The sequence below is a fragment of the Chelonoidis abingdonii genome, chromosome 5 (assembly GCF_003597395.2).
Source record: "Chelonoidis abingdonii isolate Lonesome George chromosome 5, CheloAbing_2.0, whole genome shotgun sequence".
Classification (NCBI taxonomy): Eukaryota; Metazoa; Chordata; order Testudines; family Testudinidae; genus Chelonoidis; species Chelonoidis abingdonii.
This window is the reverse complement of record NC_133773.1, coordinates 127,844,727-127,862,377: the sequence shown is the minus strand read 5'-3', so window position 1 is coordinate 127,862,377 and position 17,651 is coordinate 127,844,727. Positions and strand designations below refer to the sequence as shown.

Sequence of the window (17,651 nt, the reverse complement as noted above, 5' to 3'; positions counted from 1 at the left end):
GAGGTTGGGGACTAATGGGAAAATGCAAGAGTATTTAAAAAGGCTACTACCTACCTTCACTCCTCTTTCTTTGCGCAGAGGTGTTCTTGAAGGAGGTATAGGGGTTCTGTTTCCAGCAGGGCTAAATACACTAGGTGCTGTGGGACTCCTGAATGGAGCTTGTTTTGGTATTCCTTTGAGTGGGGCTTTGAGGAAAAGAAAAAAAAAACAAACCAACCAACAACATCAGTTGTAATGAACATCCACTTAGTTGAAAAGAATGAGGAGATCTGGACTCCTAGAGACTTCTCATTTCTTATACTGTAGCTTTAAAAGCTTTTTGGATGGAATGGACTATAGATATACATCAGATGGACTTCAGAGGTTTATTTTAGCCTGTAAAAATGTTAATTAAAGGAGTTCACTGGGTCAGAATTTGTGACCCAAAGGTTTAAGGATGAGCCACTATTATTACACAGTTAGGTGCATACAGATATCTTTTCATGCACAAGAATTTAAATAAAGCAGTCTATTAAAAGAGACATATTGCTACCGAACTACATCAAACTCTGCTTACTGCTAAAGGCTGAATTTAATCAAGGTGAATTATAGGCGCAGCTGGTAGCGCCTCCTATAGTTAAGGCTGCCTGTCGTTTTCCATGATATTGATGAGTTTTCAGTTGCTTATAACTTTACTATGCTTTAACCTTTTGAGATGAAACTGACCATGTTATTTGCGTATCTCTGGCTGAAATATATTGGAGATTGCAGGAGCCAGAGGATAGAGAGGGTCAGAGGGGTGCAGCAGCTGGTGATGAGGATGGATAGGAGCAGAGGGTGATGGTGGGATTGCATAAGAGAAAAGGTATGGAGGGAATGTGGAGGATAAAGGAAACATGGAGTGACTATCCATTCCCTGAATGAGACAGAGACTCTGTGGAAAATAATAGTATGTAATCATGTAATTAAAGTCTAAATCATAATGCAAGGGTGCCAAATGAAGCTTTAACACAAGCAGCTTTAATTTGGACATTTCCTAACTTTTGAGTCCTTGACTTTGCAACCTTAATATGCTTTAAGATGTGTTTTGGATGCATACATAAATAAAGCAGGAAAGCACTTAGCTTAATTTTCATAAGCTAATATGAAGTTAAGCTATCAGAAGGAGCAACATATTGGTTATCAACTTCCCTCAAACAAGCAGTTAGAAGCCACCTTGATATCTCCAACCTTCCCCTTTCTTAGGAAGGGGACAAAAGTAATTGGTGTTCTACTTGACATTCCTGCTTTCAATCAGGTTTTTGGCCTGGATTTAACAAAGTGTATCCATTCATTTTCTTGGCTGATTATCTTCTCCTATGGATGGAGGGAACTCAGGTTTCCATGTAGAGATTTTATTTTAATTGTCCAACGACTTTTGATGCTATTGACCATAAGCTTATGAGACTCTCCTGCAGATCCTGATGATAGGGGTAGATAAGATTGTATTTTGATGCTTCTCTTCTTTCCTCTCAGAGATCCAAGCATGATTCTGAGAAGCTGTTCAGATGTTCTGAAGGTTCTCATGTGTTATGCAGAAATCTGTTCTACCACCTTCCTTTTTCTTGTGAGGGCACTTGGGCAGACAACAACATGTCTCTACATCTCCTTGTCACCAGACACTGATAATGCAGCCTCACTGCCTTCCAACTGCCTGGTTGAGAAAAGGCAGATAAGAGCACAGATAACTGTAGTTCCAGGAAACATCTACTGTAGGTAGAAGAGGAAATAGAGATAGAGAAACTGCATTGCCTGAAACTACTTCCGGCTGCATAGATGTACCTGAAGGTGTGAGAGGGTGCAGTGTGCCTCATTAGCTACATAGAAGAGAATAGGTGTTTGTCTCTAACATTCTATCACTGTTGAAAAATGTTATTGAATGTAAAAAACAATCAGCTGTATTTAGCAGTGATGATAATCCATCAGCCAGAGTAACCCTCTGCAAAGGAGTCTACACCATCACTTGCTTCCTAAAAAACGCTGCAGCCTAACCTGCACTTCTGGAAGTTGCATACAGGCAGGAGTGGTTCCAGGAGCAGGGTGCATGTCTGCACTCCAACAGCAGGTCTGGCTACCATGCTCCTACTCTGGGTGCATCCTCAATGTGACCCAATGTGCAGCGCGCCTCTCTACCTTGGTCTCCTACACATACTGGTAGATTTCACTCGTCTGGTTTTATACGAGGCAGTCCTCTTTTTGGCTAGTTTGTCCCCCGTCCAGTACTGGGACAAAACTGGACATAAATTTTGTTTAGTGCTGGATGGGGATGCCATTTTGAAGAGTGCGCCACTCCATCCCTGCCAGCGTGATCTTGCATGCATTGTGAATGAAGGGTCATACAGGCAGGGGTGGGGTCATGCAGTTCCCAGAAGTGCTGGAATGCCCAGTATTCTGGGAATCTGTGGATGGTCACATTAAGTGTGTGACACCAGCACTTAACATGTGACAAATGCCCAAAATGTTTACTAAACTTTCCACCTCAGCAGTTGTGTGGTGTGACCCAGGACATCTTGGTGCCACCTGGCAGAAGGCAAAAGGGCACATAAGTGATACAGGGATTCACTGGGTCTGATGTCTTCATATTAGTTTGCCAAGGGTGCGATGTAACCCTAGTGAGCATAATCACTGTGAAATGTATACATGGATAATATTCAAGGAGCCATGTATATATATTGAAAATTATGTTCCTAAGATCTGTGAATTGGAGCTGGTTACCAGAAGGTGATAGAGACATGTCTTTCAGGCAAGAGATGTTTCTCTGGCTATATGTAAATTGAGTATTGTGTGGTTCACAATGGATACCCATTTATAGTCTGAGCTGAACAGTAACGAAGGGATTGTAAGATCGTCAAGAGAGGAATTTACAGGAAGAAATAACCCAGCAGAAGAGAATCCCAGTTTACAAGTGAAGACAATAGATTTTTGTACTATAACTGTAGAAAGAGGAACTCACTCTGCATCCTTCATGTAGAAAGTAAGCTGAGAGCACGTGTGCTTTATGAAAAAAGGATCACAGCCAGGTTTCATTGAAAAATGCTGGGAAGACTTTGGGGTGAACTAAACTTAGACACCCCTTGGCCAATAAATAAGTCTACATTCTAGAATGCATATTATGAACTTGGTTATATGTAACCCTTTGCTTCCAATATTTCTACTTGCTATCACTTGGATCTGTTCTTCATTAAATATATATCTTCTTTTTACTGTAAGCGTCTCTAACTGCTGGGTGTTAAGCAGAGCTGTGATCTAAGGTATAAATGGTAAACTGAGATGTACTGCTCTTTTGGGAGCAGAGGCTCTGGGAATTATGTGAGCATCCAGAGATCAGAGGTTGGGCACATGGAGAACTCGGGGGTTGGACTGTGCCTATTGTTAACCTGTAAAGACAGCAGTGCCTGCAGAGCCTGGAAGTCAGTGATTGTATTTCCAGAGACTGGTGAAGCTGGGGAACTGACCTATAGTAAGCACAGATGAGGGCAGGTGGTACAGGTGTGTCACCATAGGTACCCCCAAGAAGAGTCACATGTGGATTAAACGTAACATGTATCTTTGTGAAAATCTTAAGTGACCTACAATGCATTCCTGCTGGCATCCTTTCCCGGGATCACAGGCATGTCTGAGCCTACTGAAGCTTCTCAATCTGCCAGAGGAAGCTGGGGCTGGGTGAAAAAGAGGCCAGAATCAGGAAGTCAGACAGAGGAAGGCACATGCATGGGGGCTCCTGCAGGTGAGACTAGCTCCTGCACACAAGGCAAGACCAACAGCGGCTGACAGTGATGACATTTGTTATGTATGACCAAAAAATATTAAACTGTTTAATACACTGTTTGAACCCTAGGCCATGTCTGATGGCACAAGGATTCAGAATACACTGACATTTTGTCCTCCACCACTTGTAAGATATAACCTATTTTAAAATTCCCTGAACCATCTCCTCTAGGAAAGAAAAGAAAAGAAAAGAAAAGTGTAACCAATGTTAACCCTGTAAGACTGTTTCCTACTGTGGCTACCCCACATACTAAGCTTTTAGAGTCTGCCTCTGCCTTTGCCCAAATGGCCTAATCCTCTAGCTCAAAACAATAGCTTTAAAATCCAGAGGTCCAGGGCTTATTTTGCACTAGAAAAGCCTGATGAGTGGGATACGAAGAGAAACACTGTAAACATCTGAGGTCCTAAGCTTCTGAGGTGTCAATCCCCACATGTATCCAAGGGATTGAACCTGAGACTTCTGGATCTAAAAGTATGAGCCTCTAGTGCTTGAGCTAGAGAGACAGCTTTATTAGCTCCAAGTCTAGAGTAGACAAACCACTATCTGTAGTCTGTCCTCTAGCTGGGGACAAAGACACACTTCATTAGGGTCGGAACTCCTGTAGTGTGGTAGTAAGCAGTATGTCTGATAAATTAGATCATCCTAAACCCCTTGTCATTGTAATGGTAGTGTTAATGTTATCTCAGAACAACTTGAGTCTTCAGCAAATTGTGTCCACATAGCTCCTGTGCTACCAATATACCTTACCTTATACCAGTGTTAACCTTGATCAGTACCACTGTATCAATGTCAACATTCAAGCAGTAACATTTTAAAGCTTAAATAACTATTTATTTTAACGAAATGCAACTTTTAACAAGTATTCTTCCAATCTACTCATAGCAAAGAATCAGACCAATTTTCACTCTTCAGATTGCTGTAGGAAGGCCCCGAAGGAAAAGCTTCAAGCACTAACATTGTTTAGATGCACAGCAGTTTCAAAAACTGGCATAACTGGTCTTAACTTTTTTTCCCACTACAAACTGATACAGAAAATTGAAGCAGTTCAGAAATTACAACAAACACTTGGAACTGATCCTCTCAGAGCAGTGACATTTTATAGACTCTTTTCATTCCATTAAAATGGAAATCTTGAGTGCAATTTTAACTGTAGTGGTGCTACTGCTCCCGTAAAATCTTGAAGTGTCAGTACATTTCTAGTTATTTACATTTAGAAAACAACTATTCTCAAGTACTACAATATCATTAGTAAGAGCTAGGCATTCTTTGCATCTCTCCGAGTCAGTGTTTGATAGGCTTTATCTGCATTTTCCCTTATAATTACCAAGAACATAAACAGTTCTGCGCATTAGGTTTGACAGTTTTGAACCTTATTTTAAGAATTACAATGAAATATACTATTTTTATATATAACCTCATCTATACATGTAAGAAAAAAAATTCCAAGGAGGAATTTCAAACTATTTCACCTGGAATAATTACCCCATATTATGCTTATCATATGTTCTCCTTTCCATATGTGAAAGTCAATTTAAGATTACTTCACTAAAGTGCATCATTATTTTTCTATTTTCATATTTCCATAGAGCTTAATTTCCCTCCTCTCTGAAATCCAGTTTTTAAAAATATAAACCTTGCAATTTGATTCTTTGCAAACACTATTTTACCTACATATGAGCTATATAGACATATAAATTATTCTCTACCGAATAGTAATATAAAAACGAGTCATACTTGTTGTATCTATTTTTTTGACCAGCCCCCTTCCTTTGGCATGGAAAGGCACTCCTGCAGTCTTCTTGAGCTGTTGTGCTGTTTCTGTTGCTATAAAGAGAAATGCTTTAGTTATTTCAAAATTTGTATTTGAAATGAAAACTACTGCACATCCTATCTAAAATTCTTTTAGGACCTAATCTAGTACAAGATGGGAAACTGTATCTTTAATTGACATAGGTCATCAATGTTTGACAAATCACATAATTCACTATTTGGAAAAAAAAAAATTAAAAGGATTGTGTAACAGAATCTAAGTTACAGAAGTATGCAAAGTAACAAAAATAAACAATATCCCGTATATACTTGTTCATAAGCCGAATATTTTGGTAAAAATGTGATGCATCAAAGAGCAGGGGTTGGCTTATAAATGGGTCTCCACCAAAAGCGGCAGCCAGCGCATCCCTCGGCCTGTGCCACTTCCTGCCACCCCATTGGCCCGGAGCAGCAAACCGCGGCTAGTGGGAGCCGCGATCAGCTGAACCTGTGGACGCGGCAGGTAAACAAAGCGGCCCGGCCCCCCAGGGTGCTTACCCTGGTGGGCCGCGGACCAAAGGTTGCCAATCCCTGATCTAATACACTGTTGTTTTGTTTACCTGGAGCATCTGCAGGCATGGAGCCCCTCAGCTCCCTGTGGCAGCAGTTCTCCATTCCCAGCCAATGGGAGATGGGGGAGACAGAACGGTGAACCGCAGCCACAGGGAGCTGAGGGGCTCCATGCCTGCAGATGCTCCAGGTAAACAAAACGTCCTAACCTGCCAGCGGCTTACCCTGATGGGCTGGGAGCCAAAGTTTTCCAACCCCTGAAATACAGGGTCAGTTTATGAAAGGGTCATACAGTTTTTGCTACTTTTACCCATTCATTTTGGGAGGGGGGGGTCAGCTCACAAATGAACGAGCTAATGAAAGAGTATATACTGTACTTGAGTGGGAAAGCAGAAAGTTAAAAATGTAAAAAATTCATTTAAAAAGGGGTTAGCTACTCAAGTTGATATTTTAATTCAATCCAATTGACTAATCAACTCAAAGAAAGGTAAAAGCAAGTTGCTACAGCAAAGTGCAGTGTACAGTACAATATTTTAAGTTCATTCAGTTAAAGAATGGCTGTGGCTAGACTTCCTGCCTTCTGTTAAGGAAAATCCTCTTGGCTTTCACTCATAGCAGGCACACTGAGCAAGGGAAAGCATGCACTGGCTGCCGCTGCTCCCTGTTGCAAAAAACACGACAACAGAGCTCAGCTAGGTTCCAATTTCATTTTTGTGGTAAGAGCCCCAAGCACCTTAACCAAAGCTCTCCCTGATGGGTCTCTAAAAGAGCTTACTAAATATAGCCATCAGAGAATCTAAACTTGCTTGTTTGTTGGTTGGTTGGTTTTTTTAGGGGGCGGAGGGTGGGTGGAAAAAGAATGGATTTTTTTAGCACCTTCAAATCTGAACAGCATTTAAGATTACAAAAACAAGACTAGCATATTAATATGGTGACAGTCGGAATGGCTTTGATAGGCTGAGTCCTGATCTTCTGCACATTGTTGTGTATTGTGGAAAACCAGCCAGTACATATTCTTGTAAGAATGGAAGATATGATACGTGTTCCTGTACTGAAGAACCAGACTGAATTCTATGCCTTCCTTTTACAATCCTGTCTGATCAACTAGCTGGTTTACTACTTACATTTCTGCAAGAGTTCTGCTCGAAGAGTGGCACTTTTGGGTTTTCTTTTCAGCTGGAAGTGTTTCACTGGGGGAGTAAGTGGCCCAGCTAGTGTTGTCAAGGCATTTTTGTTTAAGTACTGGCACTCCAACGGCAACATAGCTGATGTTTCACATTCACTTACTGTATAAAGAGTTAACATAATGCATGTGGGTAAAAGAACCTCTTGAACAGATAATTACAAGACAACTTTTATATAGTTTGTGCAGGTGATTTTTAACTTCAAAATATTTATTCAGGCGCTGTGGAAAGCTTCTGTTTTGCTCATAATCAGCCTTCCAGAAACCCGCCAACCCTAGCTATGTTATAGCAAGTAACCCTTCACCAAGATTTAACAGGAAATATATTATTTTTAAGATGGCCATGTTAGATTTGTCTAGTCAAGTGTAAAATTATTTAAAAGTATTGTACATTTCAGTACTTTGGAAAAAACAGCTGAAGATTAATCCTCAGAAGCTACATTTAAAAAAAAACAAAAAACAGAAAACACAATCCGGCAGACCACAAAATACCGAGAGGTGAAGATTTCTACCAGCAAATGATCACTCCTATTTTCAAGCATGATGAAGTACTCTTTCCAAGGAGTTTTTCTATTACTTTGCTGCATCCTGGCTCCTACGACCATTCCTGTCCACTCCATTCAGTGGCTCTTCTACACTTCCAACTTTTGGGATAGTTCCTGTATTGCACTAACACTGGTACTGCATCACTGGTAGTCCTAGCATATACATGGCATTTTAACTGCCTCAGTCTAGTCTACACTAATGCTCTCACTGCTGCCATCAGTAGTGAAGCTGCACCAGTGGGACACTTCCTAAGAACTGCTAGTATAGTTGCAGTCCATCTATATAGCACAATAGTTGGCTCCTCGAAGTACAGATGTATACCCTCATCTTTAATAAGGCTCCATACAGGGGTCTGCCCACACAAAGCTCACTGCTTTGGGACCAGGGTCTTAGAGAGAAAGCTTAATATCATGCTATGGTAACTATGAACAAGTGCACAGAGCCCCTCTCCTACTGTGAGGGTTTTAAATAACAAAATAGACAACAGGAAGTCCCTTGAAGATTAGTAAAAAAATGCAAGACAAGAATAAAACAATGTTTAATTTATGATCTTTTAAAAGTTTATACAAGTTTAATCCCAAAGTAATATTTATTAAATTATACATCAGGCATTCCTAACATAGTCCTACTGCCTCACATGGAACAGTTCCTGGGGCAAAGGGGCTGCTGGATTCAACCCACATTTATTGCTTCCCATTAGATTCTTAAACACATAGGCTGTAATCCTGGCCTCTTTGACTTTCACCCACAGTGGTTTGAATGCAAAAGTGTCAAATATGCAGTGTAATTTTAGACAAAAAAGATTGCTTACCTTTTTCCCTAAGTTCTCCTAAAATATCTTGAACATTGGGATTCTGTTCTTCAAGATCAAGGTTAAGGGAGCCAGTATCTGGAAAGGATTTTAAAATATCAGCTACCATTAAGACCCAGGGGTCTGAATCCAAGGTAGCGAGCTGGATAATTTCAGTCAGTGCACCTTTCATCTAACAAAAAAGAGAAAAGAAAATCAACAAATTGGAAACAGTTTTAAGAAGGTTGCTTTGTATTTGGAAATATTTTCAGAAACCAGCACAAACATGCACAATATTTACTTCCTGTGGGGAACCCATATATATTATGCTCTAACACAGCTAAACAAGGCCTTTAAGCCATATGTCCAAGGTCATCTTTTTTATTACAGAGTTATAACACGAAGAAAAGAGGATTTTTAAAAACCTATTTCAGGGAGTTCAACTGAGGAAAAAGGAAAGCAGTCATAAGATTGTAGTGGGGGAAAGTAAGTTTATTTCAGCTACTAATCAAAATATCTATTAGTTGGTAGCATAAATAAAAAATAAATCAAATACAATCATCTCACTGAAATTACATATTGAAATTTCGTTTTAATCATTATACTTTATTCACAGGTAGCTCAGTCCCTGAGAGAGTTGAAAATTCAGATTTAAAAATTTTAAAAATATCTTATTTGAACATTAAAAATTGACTTTTTAAAATCTCTCCAGACTTTTGCAGAGCTAATATGTGGGTTTAGGCAGCATGTGCTTACCAGAGCACAAGAAAAAATTAGAATCAACATAAACTATGTGACCACTATTAAGACTATTGGCAATACAGAGCCCTAACACTAAGGATTTTAAGATCAAGTGCAAGGAAACTAAGACTTAATACTGAGACGTGGCCCTTTTCATATCCCACTGTGAGCACATATTGCAGTACATATGGCACAATTTACACTGTTTTCAGGTATTCAAACACAACAAGACAAGTCAAGGAGAGATATTCATCCTTAACTCTATATTTCCTTTCTTATTAATTTACAACAGACCTTTTATTATTTGAACATATTTTGCTTGTTAAAAAAAATGTATTATACCGAAATAGTACATTATTAAATTATAACCCAGTTCTCCCTTCTTTTTCCAAGCACCTTTAGACCTCAGAAATAAAGTCAATAGTCCTTTTGATTTTGTTGATTATATAGTGATCCCTCTGCCCCAACACACCCCCTAAATTACAGAAAGCTAAATTATGGTCTCATTTATGCTGTGCACAGAAGTCTCCACAAGTTTCTAATCCCTGTTCCCCCTAAAGCCTCCCTCTCCCAAATCCTCACAAGAAACTGTGCTTAATTTGTAATGAAAGAGGTGTCCGGGCTCAAGCAACTAGATGCTGGGACTCAAGCAATTTTTTTTTTTTTTTTTTTACTTTCAAAACTGATGCAGCAAGCCCAGAGATGCCAGGGCTATGAACTGCCAAGCCTACAGGTGCTGGACTCAGCCCTGCTACAAATTAAGCACTGCAAAAAAATCCAGTGTCATCCTAGAACAGAGGGCAAGATGGCCAAACTGGGCTTCAGCCTCTACCAGAAGCTGCTTCTGCTACATTTTAAAAAAGGAATGAAGTAGGGAATGGGAGGGAAGAGTATGATACTTCTCAGGTCAAAGGACTGCTTTGACATCTCCAGTCCACAATACAAATTCTAGAACTTGATTAGAGATATTAAGGGATTGTAAGTGTGAACACAGAACAATCAATAAAGCTTTCAGTAGGTTTGAGTAATATGGAAAGGATGCTAGAACCTGACTAAGCTGTCTACATTATGATTCCCACCAGTTTTAACACTGGTTCAGCTGATCTGGTGGTAATTTTTTCCATAAGTTTCCTCAGTCTCAAGATCTTTTGTCTCCTCTTCCCACCATTCTGTTAGTGATTTATGTTCAGGCTGCTTTCTACATATGGCCAAGCACCCTCAATGCCCTCCCCTTTATATATCTCCTCAAACTCCTTTTTTCTCTAGTTTTGCATCAGGAAGACCACCACTGGACTCTCTGATCCCAGATTAAGTTTACAGGTCTGGCAGTTAGAAAAATATGTATTCACTTGCAAGCTGAGCATATATGATATGCAAGTCAGAGGCACATAGAATCTCACATGCCATTTTTACAGTTACTTTTCAAAGCATTAAAACATTGTTAATTTCATTATGGACCGAATCTTGAAATCCTTACTTAGGCAAATCTCTCATTGACTCCAACGAGTCTCTTGTTAAGCATAGACTTCAGGATCAGATCCAACATAGTTTGTCAGTTGTCGTTATGGGTCTTGCCTGAAACATCAATGCTTAGCAAAAATACTTTAAAAAAAAGGATTGAAATTAGTACTTGTGGAAATGAGGCGCTAATTACATTTTGTACAGACAGCCAAAAATATGGCAAGGCTTTAACTTGGACAAACATTGCTATAAAGATTAACATGAAAAAACAAAAACTAATTTTCCACTAGTAACAAACAGCCATCAGAATTTCAAATAATCATAGCATTTGGGGATGAGAGAGAAGGCAAAAGTTATTGGCTGCAGACAAGAAAACCAGACAAGAGCTCCAGGACTTCATCCAAGTAGTTCCTATTAATTTTCTTTCCATTTCTACCACTAATGCAGTGTGGATTAAATAGAATTATAAAGTAGTTTCACTACTGGCTAAGAAACCTAAACTGTTTTTAGTGGTTCAGTGTCCATTAAGAAGGTGATGTTGAATAGGATTCCACAAAGGTCTATTATTAATCAGCATTTTCATTAATCTGAAGAATGGAGTGGAGAGTATATTAATATCTGCAGATGATAAAGGTTAAAAGGATAACATATACTCTAGCGGCAAGGGATTAAAATACAGTATATAATTAATAAAATGGAAAAATGGCCAAGATCAATATAAAATCAGATTCAATAAACTGTAAGATAGGAAATATGAGTGAGGGCCAGGGAAATGTAAAGGATGACAAATTATGACAGATAGTGATTGTCTTACATGCAGCTCAAAGAACTCCCTACTCCCTTATTCTAGTGCTTTACACTACCACTTCCAGTGTGCAAGAGGCAGCTGGCTTCCCACCCACGAAGGTGGAAGGGGCAGAGCCCTGACTCCGCACCCTTCAGTGTAGTTATGTGAGTGTGGTTTTTCCTCAGACTTTTGTACTGGTGACGTCTTTCACACAGCAAGCCTCTGAGTGCAACCCCCTCCCTTATGAATTAAAAACACTTTAGTACATTTAACGCCACTATAAATGCTGAAGGCAAAGTGAGGTTTGGGGTGGAGGCTGACAGCTCGTGACCCCCCATGTAATCACCTCATGACTCCCTGAGGGGTCCCGACCCCCCGTTTGAGAACCTCTGTGCTAGTGCATCAGGGAGTGCAAACACTACTCCAGGTTTAGACAATCTCTCCCCCAGGGTATTCCAGGGGCAGCACAACACCACAATGCCCAAACTACAGGGCTAGATAATGATGACACAACCTAGCCATAAAGGAGTAAATGCAATCCTGGCAGAAAAATGCACATGCCACTATGGGTCACGTTAACAGGAGTATATTATGCAAAATAAATAAGGGTAATTATTCCTCAGAACTGCATTGACCTTTCGATATCATTTCAAAACTCTGATTAGCTGCAAAAGGTTTAGAAGAAAAAGAACAAAAGTTTAGGGAAATGAATCCATTAGGGAATGGGTAGGAGAACTGCCATGTTCAGCTTAGAGAAAAGCAGTAAGACGAATGAATTTAACAGTTGTCTACAAATACACTGAGATGTTAAAAAGACAGGCACCAATTATTCTAATTAGTCAATGAGGACAAACAAGTGGTAATGGGTTTATGGTGTGGTAAGGAAAATGTAGGTTAATTACCTACCCCACAGGAGTGCTGGAAGAATTAATTCATTAATACTTGTAAAACACTTGGAGTTCCTGAATGAAAGGTACCAAGGAAGTTGCAAAATATTAGGAGACAAAAAAAGAGCAGAACACTTAAGCAATGGATCAAGCTGCCAAGGGAGGTCTGTGAATCACCTTCGCTGGATATATTCTTAGATAGACTTGCCACTTCCAAGAGAGGTTTAGGGATTAAAAATGGACAAGTGACTATCAAAAATCCTTTTTAAATCAAACAACACCATGTATTCTATTAATCCCAACATTCATTGTAGTCAAGAAGTGGTTTCCAAATTATCCTGTTCCACTGTTAACCAGTATACTTCACCCAGTGCTTATTTTAGAAGGATGAAAAATACTGTCTCTTTAAAAAGCCTATATTCAACCTACCATCCACAGAACACAATATAATTTGATGTTTAAAACCTATACTACACATGATACACCAGTTACACACACTGTACACATCATTCAGAGCCACAAAGCTGATGCAATGTTGTTTCTAATCTCGTAATATTTTCAGAAACCACCTCAATGCTCTGAGTACTAACACCTGATCAGGGCAGACATGTACATGAGGAATAACGAAAAACATACAGTACACTAAAGAAGTCCAATCACACTGAATCTAAGTGATTTTCACAGGTCAATTCAACTCATAATACAACCTAATTCAAAAAAAATAAAAAAAAATCAGTCTGAATATACATTAAGAATTTTTACTCTTAGACAGCCACAGATCTCCTGTATTAATTAATTATTATTACTACTATTAGTTGTTGTTAAGGGAGGACACTGTCTCAGTGCTGTACCGTATATAAAAATGAATGCTGTTCTGGTGCAAAAGACCAAGAAATTGTAAGGTTATATGCTCAATAGCAGCTGTTACTTGTTTTAAAGTAATCCTATAACAAGTGTGATTGTAACACTGTTTGACATGACTTCCTTAGCATCACCATTTAATCTGAGCAATAATAAACAAAGCATTTTTGATGTAACAATTGTTCCTTCTCAATGAGCTCATCACTAAATTCCCTTTGGTTAATAGCTTTGTTCCATTGGGTTATTTTATTAACAATGCAAAACTAATGCAAAAAAAGATTTTGGATCTGACTACCCAAGTTTTCATCTTCAACTGAATTTACCTATATAATGATTTTTTTTATGTTTATGTTTTGAGGGGGTGAAAATGGAGGAAAAAGTCACTTACCCTAGCAGTTTTATCAGATCACAAGTACACTGCAAACGGACTAAAAAATTACATTGTGCAAGTCTCTCTGAAGACCAAGCTTGCTCAGTTTACAAGTCAAACAATAATATTTGTAGCTGCTAGCTCCACAAACTCCATCTAGAATCTGAAAAAGTCAGCACTTCTGCTTCTGTCAACACCAGTACAAGTTTTCATATTTAGAACTGAGCTGGTCGTTTTGATAATACATGAGGTAGAACAGAAACTAGCTCACTCTTCAATAGTTTGAACAAGTCTGCAAGGCTAACAGAAGTCAAAATGAGTGAAGTGACCTGCCCCGCTTAATTAAATTTGGATTAATTTTAAGGAGATATTTTAATAAAAGTATCTCAGAAGTATTGTTCTGATGGATGGCTTTGCAGCATTTCAATGGATTATTTTACAGTGTCACTCGAGCTGCAGCTCCATCAGTTTGAGACAAGAGCCAGTCAAGTGTTCTCCATGAAGAGCCCAAAACTTTTCAATTCACTCCTCTTGGTCCAAAATACCTCTAATCTGGTAACTTTCAGGGCACATAACAGGTCCCTTTCTTTACCTAAGCTTTCTGGGGCTTTTATGCTAGTTCTGGGTGTAATGAAAGCTAGGGTCTTGATATGGAGGGATCATGTGTGACTGGGGTGAGTGATTCTTATTTTCTAGTTTTGGGGAGGTCGCTTTATTTTGTTTTCTTTAGTATAATTTAATTTGTAATGTGAGAGACACACAGAGCTGTGACAGGCACTTAGCAAGCAGTTACAGTATGTCTCAAAGATACACAGGAAGCAGATATGCTAAGAAGGCGCCCTTTTTAAAGCAGATTGCAGCGACACAGACTGAATGACTGCACAGAAAAACATACAAGAGCCACTCTGAGTCACACTACTCTGAAACCAATTGCTTGTGCATATATCTTTTAGGACATTTGGTTGTAACTTCGAGGGTGAAGCGTGCACTAATCATGTTATTTACAATTTTCCCCACACCATGTTTAGAATACCACTGTCACACCTCAACAACATATCCTATCTGACAATGGCATCTATAAACATGAGTCTCTTGCAAAGGGCACATCTACTGGGAAAAGGAGAGATTCAAGCTGAACCAGCACACTATCTGCACTGGTGTTGTCAGGAAACAGAACAATGTGGGCCATGAAGTAGAGTGCAAATCCCTCAAGACTCAAGTTGTGGAAATGTATGCTCCAGAATACCCTCCCATTATCAAACTATTCCCTCACAAATCAGCAGATTCCTGACTTCCAACTCAATATCACTTCAAGACAGACCACTCAGACTGTTAGCATCCTCCTACCTCCAGTTAGCCATGCCAACTCTGATTTCCTAGCCCCTAGACATTCGAGCTTCAACATCCCTCCCCTATCCCCTCTAGAGACCCCTGCTTTTCCCTTTTCCGAGTTTCAGCACTTGTTGCTGTCCTCCCTATAAAGGTTTTTAAGCTATGTTTATATTACAAGTGCTACAGAAGCATAGCTGTAGTGCTGCATTACAGACCAGTGGTGTGCAAACTTGTGTGGGGGGAGGGATGCAGGGAGCAAGAGGTTCTTGGAGGGTGGGGGGGAATAAAACAACTGAGGATTTCTTTGGTATGACTAGCATTAAAAAATTCCAAAGCTTTACTTCAGTAAAAATTTGTTCAACTAACTTTAAAGTCATTGGCTGATGATTAGCGTAGTTCACCATCCTCCAGTAATAGCATGTGGGATTAGGAGGCAGGATTTAAAAAAAAAAAAAAAAAAAAAAAAAAAATAGTCCTCCCATGCTGCAAACACCACAAATGCTCCAACCAGTAGCCACCACTGTCCAGCCACCCAGCTCCAAAGGCAGCGCCAGCGCCACTGCCAGCAGTAGTGCAGAAGTAAGGGCAGCAATGCCTGGCCAGCAGTTGCTGCTCTTCACCCGCAGCACAGATGTAAGGGTGGCAATGGGCTGGGGACAACAAATTCCATAAATGGTAAGTGGGGGGGGGTGACTGGAAAAGTTTGCACACCACTATTGTAGATGACAGCAATAGAAGGCGTTTTCCATCGCTGTGGTAAATCCACCCCTTGTGAGGTTTTCAAAAAAGTTCTTCCATCAACCTAGCGGTATCTATAAGGGGCTTAGGTCAGCTTAACTATGCCTCTGAAGGGTGCGAATTTTTCACAGTCCCGAACAACCTAAGTTTTAGGTGTAAACCAAGCCTTAGACTCAGCTTCTGTGCAGACGGCAGTTGAGGGAAGAGAGATACAGGAAATAGGCTGTGCCAAATTTCCTTCATCAGTGGTTTTCAACCTTTCCACCCGCCATTTATGGATTCCTAAAAAATTTCAAATGGAGCAGCACACCCCTTCAGAAATTTCAGACTGTGTTGACCACAGGTTGAAAACCACTGCCCTACATAGTGTGCTGCTCTGGCCTACTTCTAAGCACAGGTGCTGGCCCAGAGACACAATCCCCCAAAAGGAAGCCAATAGCACTAGCAGTTGTACCTGGTGAAAGTCTCACAGTTCATAACTCATCAGCCTAAAGATGAAAAACCACCCCCTCACACACACACACTTTAGACAAGAGAGCAATGATGGGACTTTTTAAGACTGAATGTATGACACCTATATGGGTGCCACCCACAAGTAACAGTTATGATTACATTTTACACTTTCCATTAGGAAAGTGTCTGGGCACATCACAGACTGAAAGCTCAAAGTACTGGCTAAACAAATAATGCTAAATACCTAGGTCTTACAGAGCACTTTCATTAAAAGAGGACAGTAACATTTTACAGATGAGCAAACTGAGGCACAGAGGTGGGAAGGGAAGGGACTTGGCCAAGGTCACCCATCAGGCAGAGGCTCCCAGCGTCTCCCCTCTAAGAGACATAGGGCATGAGGTCTCAATGGGCTGACCACTCAATCCAGAACAGCTATTTCAGTGTAAACTGGGGAGACTGGTCAGGTTGGGAACGGGGGAAGGGCTTGGCAGGTAGACCCCCTGGGAGTGGATGTAGGGAGGGGGCAGCTAGGGAATTATGGGTGATGCCTGTGTGGAGTCAGATCAGGTAGGTACTGAGTGTAACACCCCAGGGGGCAGGGACAGGAGCAGGCGGGGTGGGGTGGGGTGGGGTGCAGTACTGATACCCTCGGGCAGGGGAAGGGTACACCCAGTGGGCTGTTACTGAGTATAATGCCCCGGGGGGCAGGAGCAGGGGATGCAGTACTGATACCCTCGGGCAGGGGAAGGGTACACCCAGTGGGCTGTTACTGAGTATAATGCCCCGGGGGGCAGGAGCAGGGGATGCAGTACTGATACCCTCGGGCAGGGGAAGGGTACACCCAGTGGGCTGTTACTGAGTATAATGCCCCGGGGGGCAGGAGCAGGGGATGCAGTACTGATACCCTCGGGCAGGGGAAGGGTACACCCAGTGGGCTGTTACTGAGTATAATGCCCCGGGGGGCAGGAGCAGGGGATGCAGTACTGATACCCTCGGGCAGGGGAAGGGTACACCCAGTGGGCTGTTACTGAGTATAATGCCCCGGGGGGCAGGAGCAGGGGATGCAGTACTGATACCCTCGGGCAGGGGAAGGGTATACCTAGCAGGCTGTTACTCGGTATAATGCCCCAGGGGGGCAGGAGCGGGGGGTGGGGAGGGGATGCAGTACTGATATCCAGTGGGCTGTTACTAAATATAACGCCCCGGGGGGCAGGAGCAGGGGGGAGATGCAGTACTGATACTCAGCGGCCTGTTACTGAGTGTAACGCCCCGGGGAGGTGGGGCGCAGCACTAATACCCCCTCGCCGACCCGGGGGTGTGTCCGGCGGGCGGGGGCGAGACTCGGCGCGCAGCTCCTCAGACGACATTTAACGGGGAGGGGGCGGGAACCGCCGCC

General features: G+C 41.2%; 1 protein-coding gene across 1 annotated transcript in view; it reads right to left on the bottom strand.

Annotated features, from left to right (window-relative positions):
• The window catches only part of NELFA (negative elongation factor complex member A), a 45,083-nt gene that overhangs the window by 20,032 nt on the left and 7,400 nt on the right, over positions 1–17,651 (bottom strand). Inside the window, exons 2-5 of the mRNA XM_032775946.2 lie at positions 8,647–8,818; positions 7,231–7,392; positions 5,522–5,611; positions 55–185 (exon numbers count right to left, since the gene is read on the bottom strand). Of these exons, the coding sequence (XP_032631837.1) occupies positions 55–185; positions 5,522–5,611; positions 7,231–7,392; positions 8,647–8,818 (555 nt within the window). The remainder of the gene's footprint in view (positions 1–54; positions 186–5,521; positions 5,612–7,230; positions 7,393–8,646; positions 8,819–17,651) is intronic.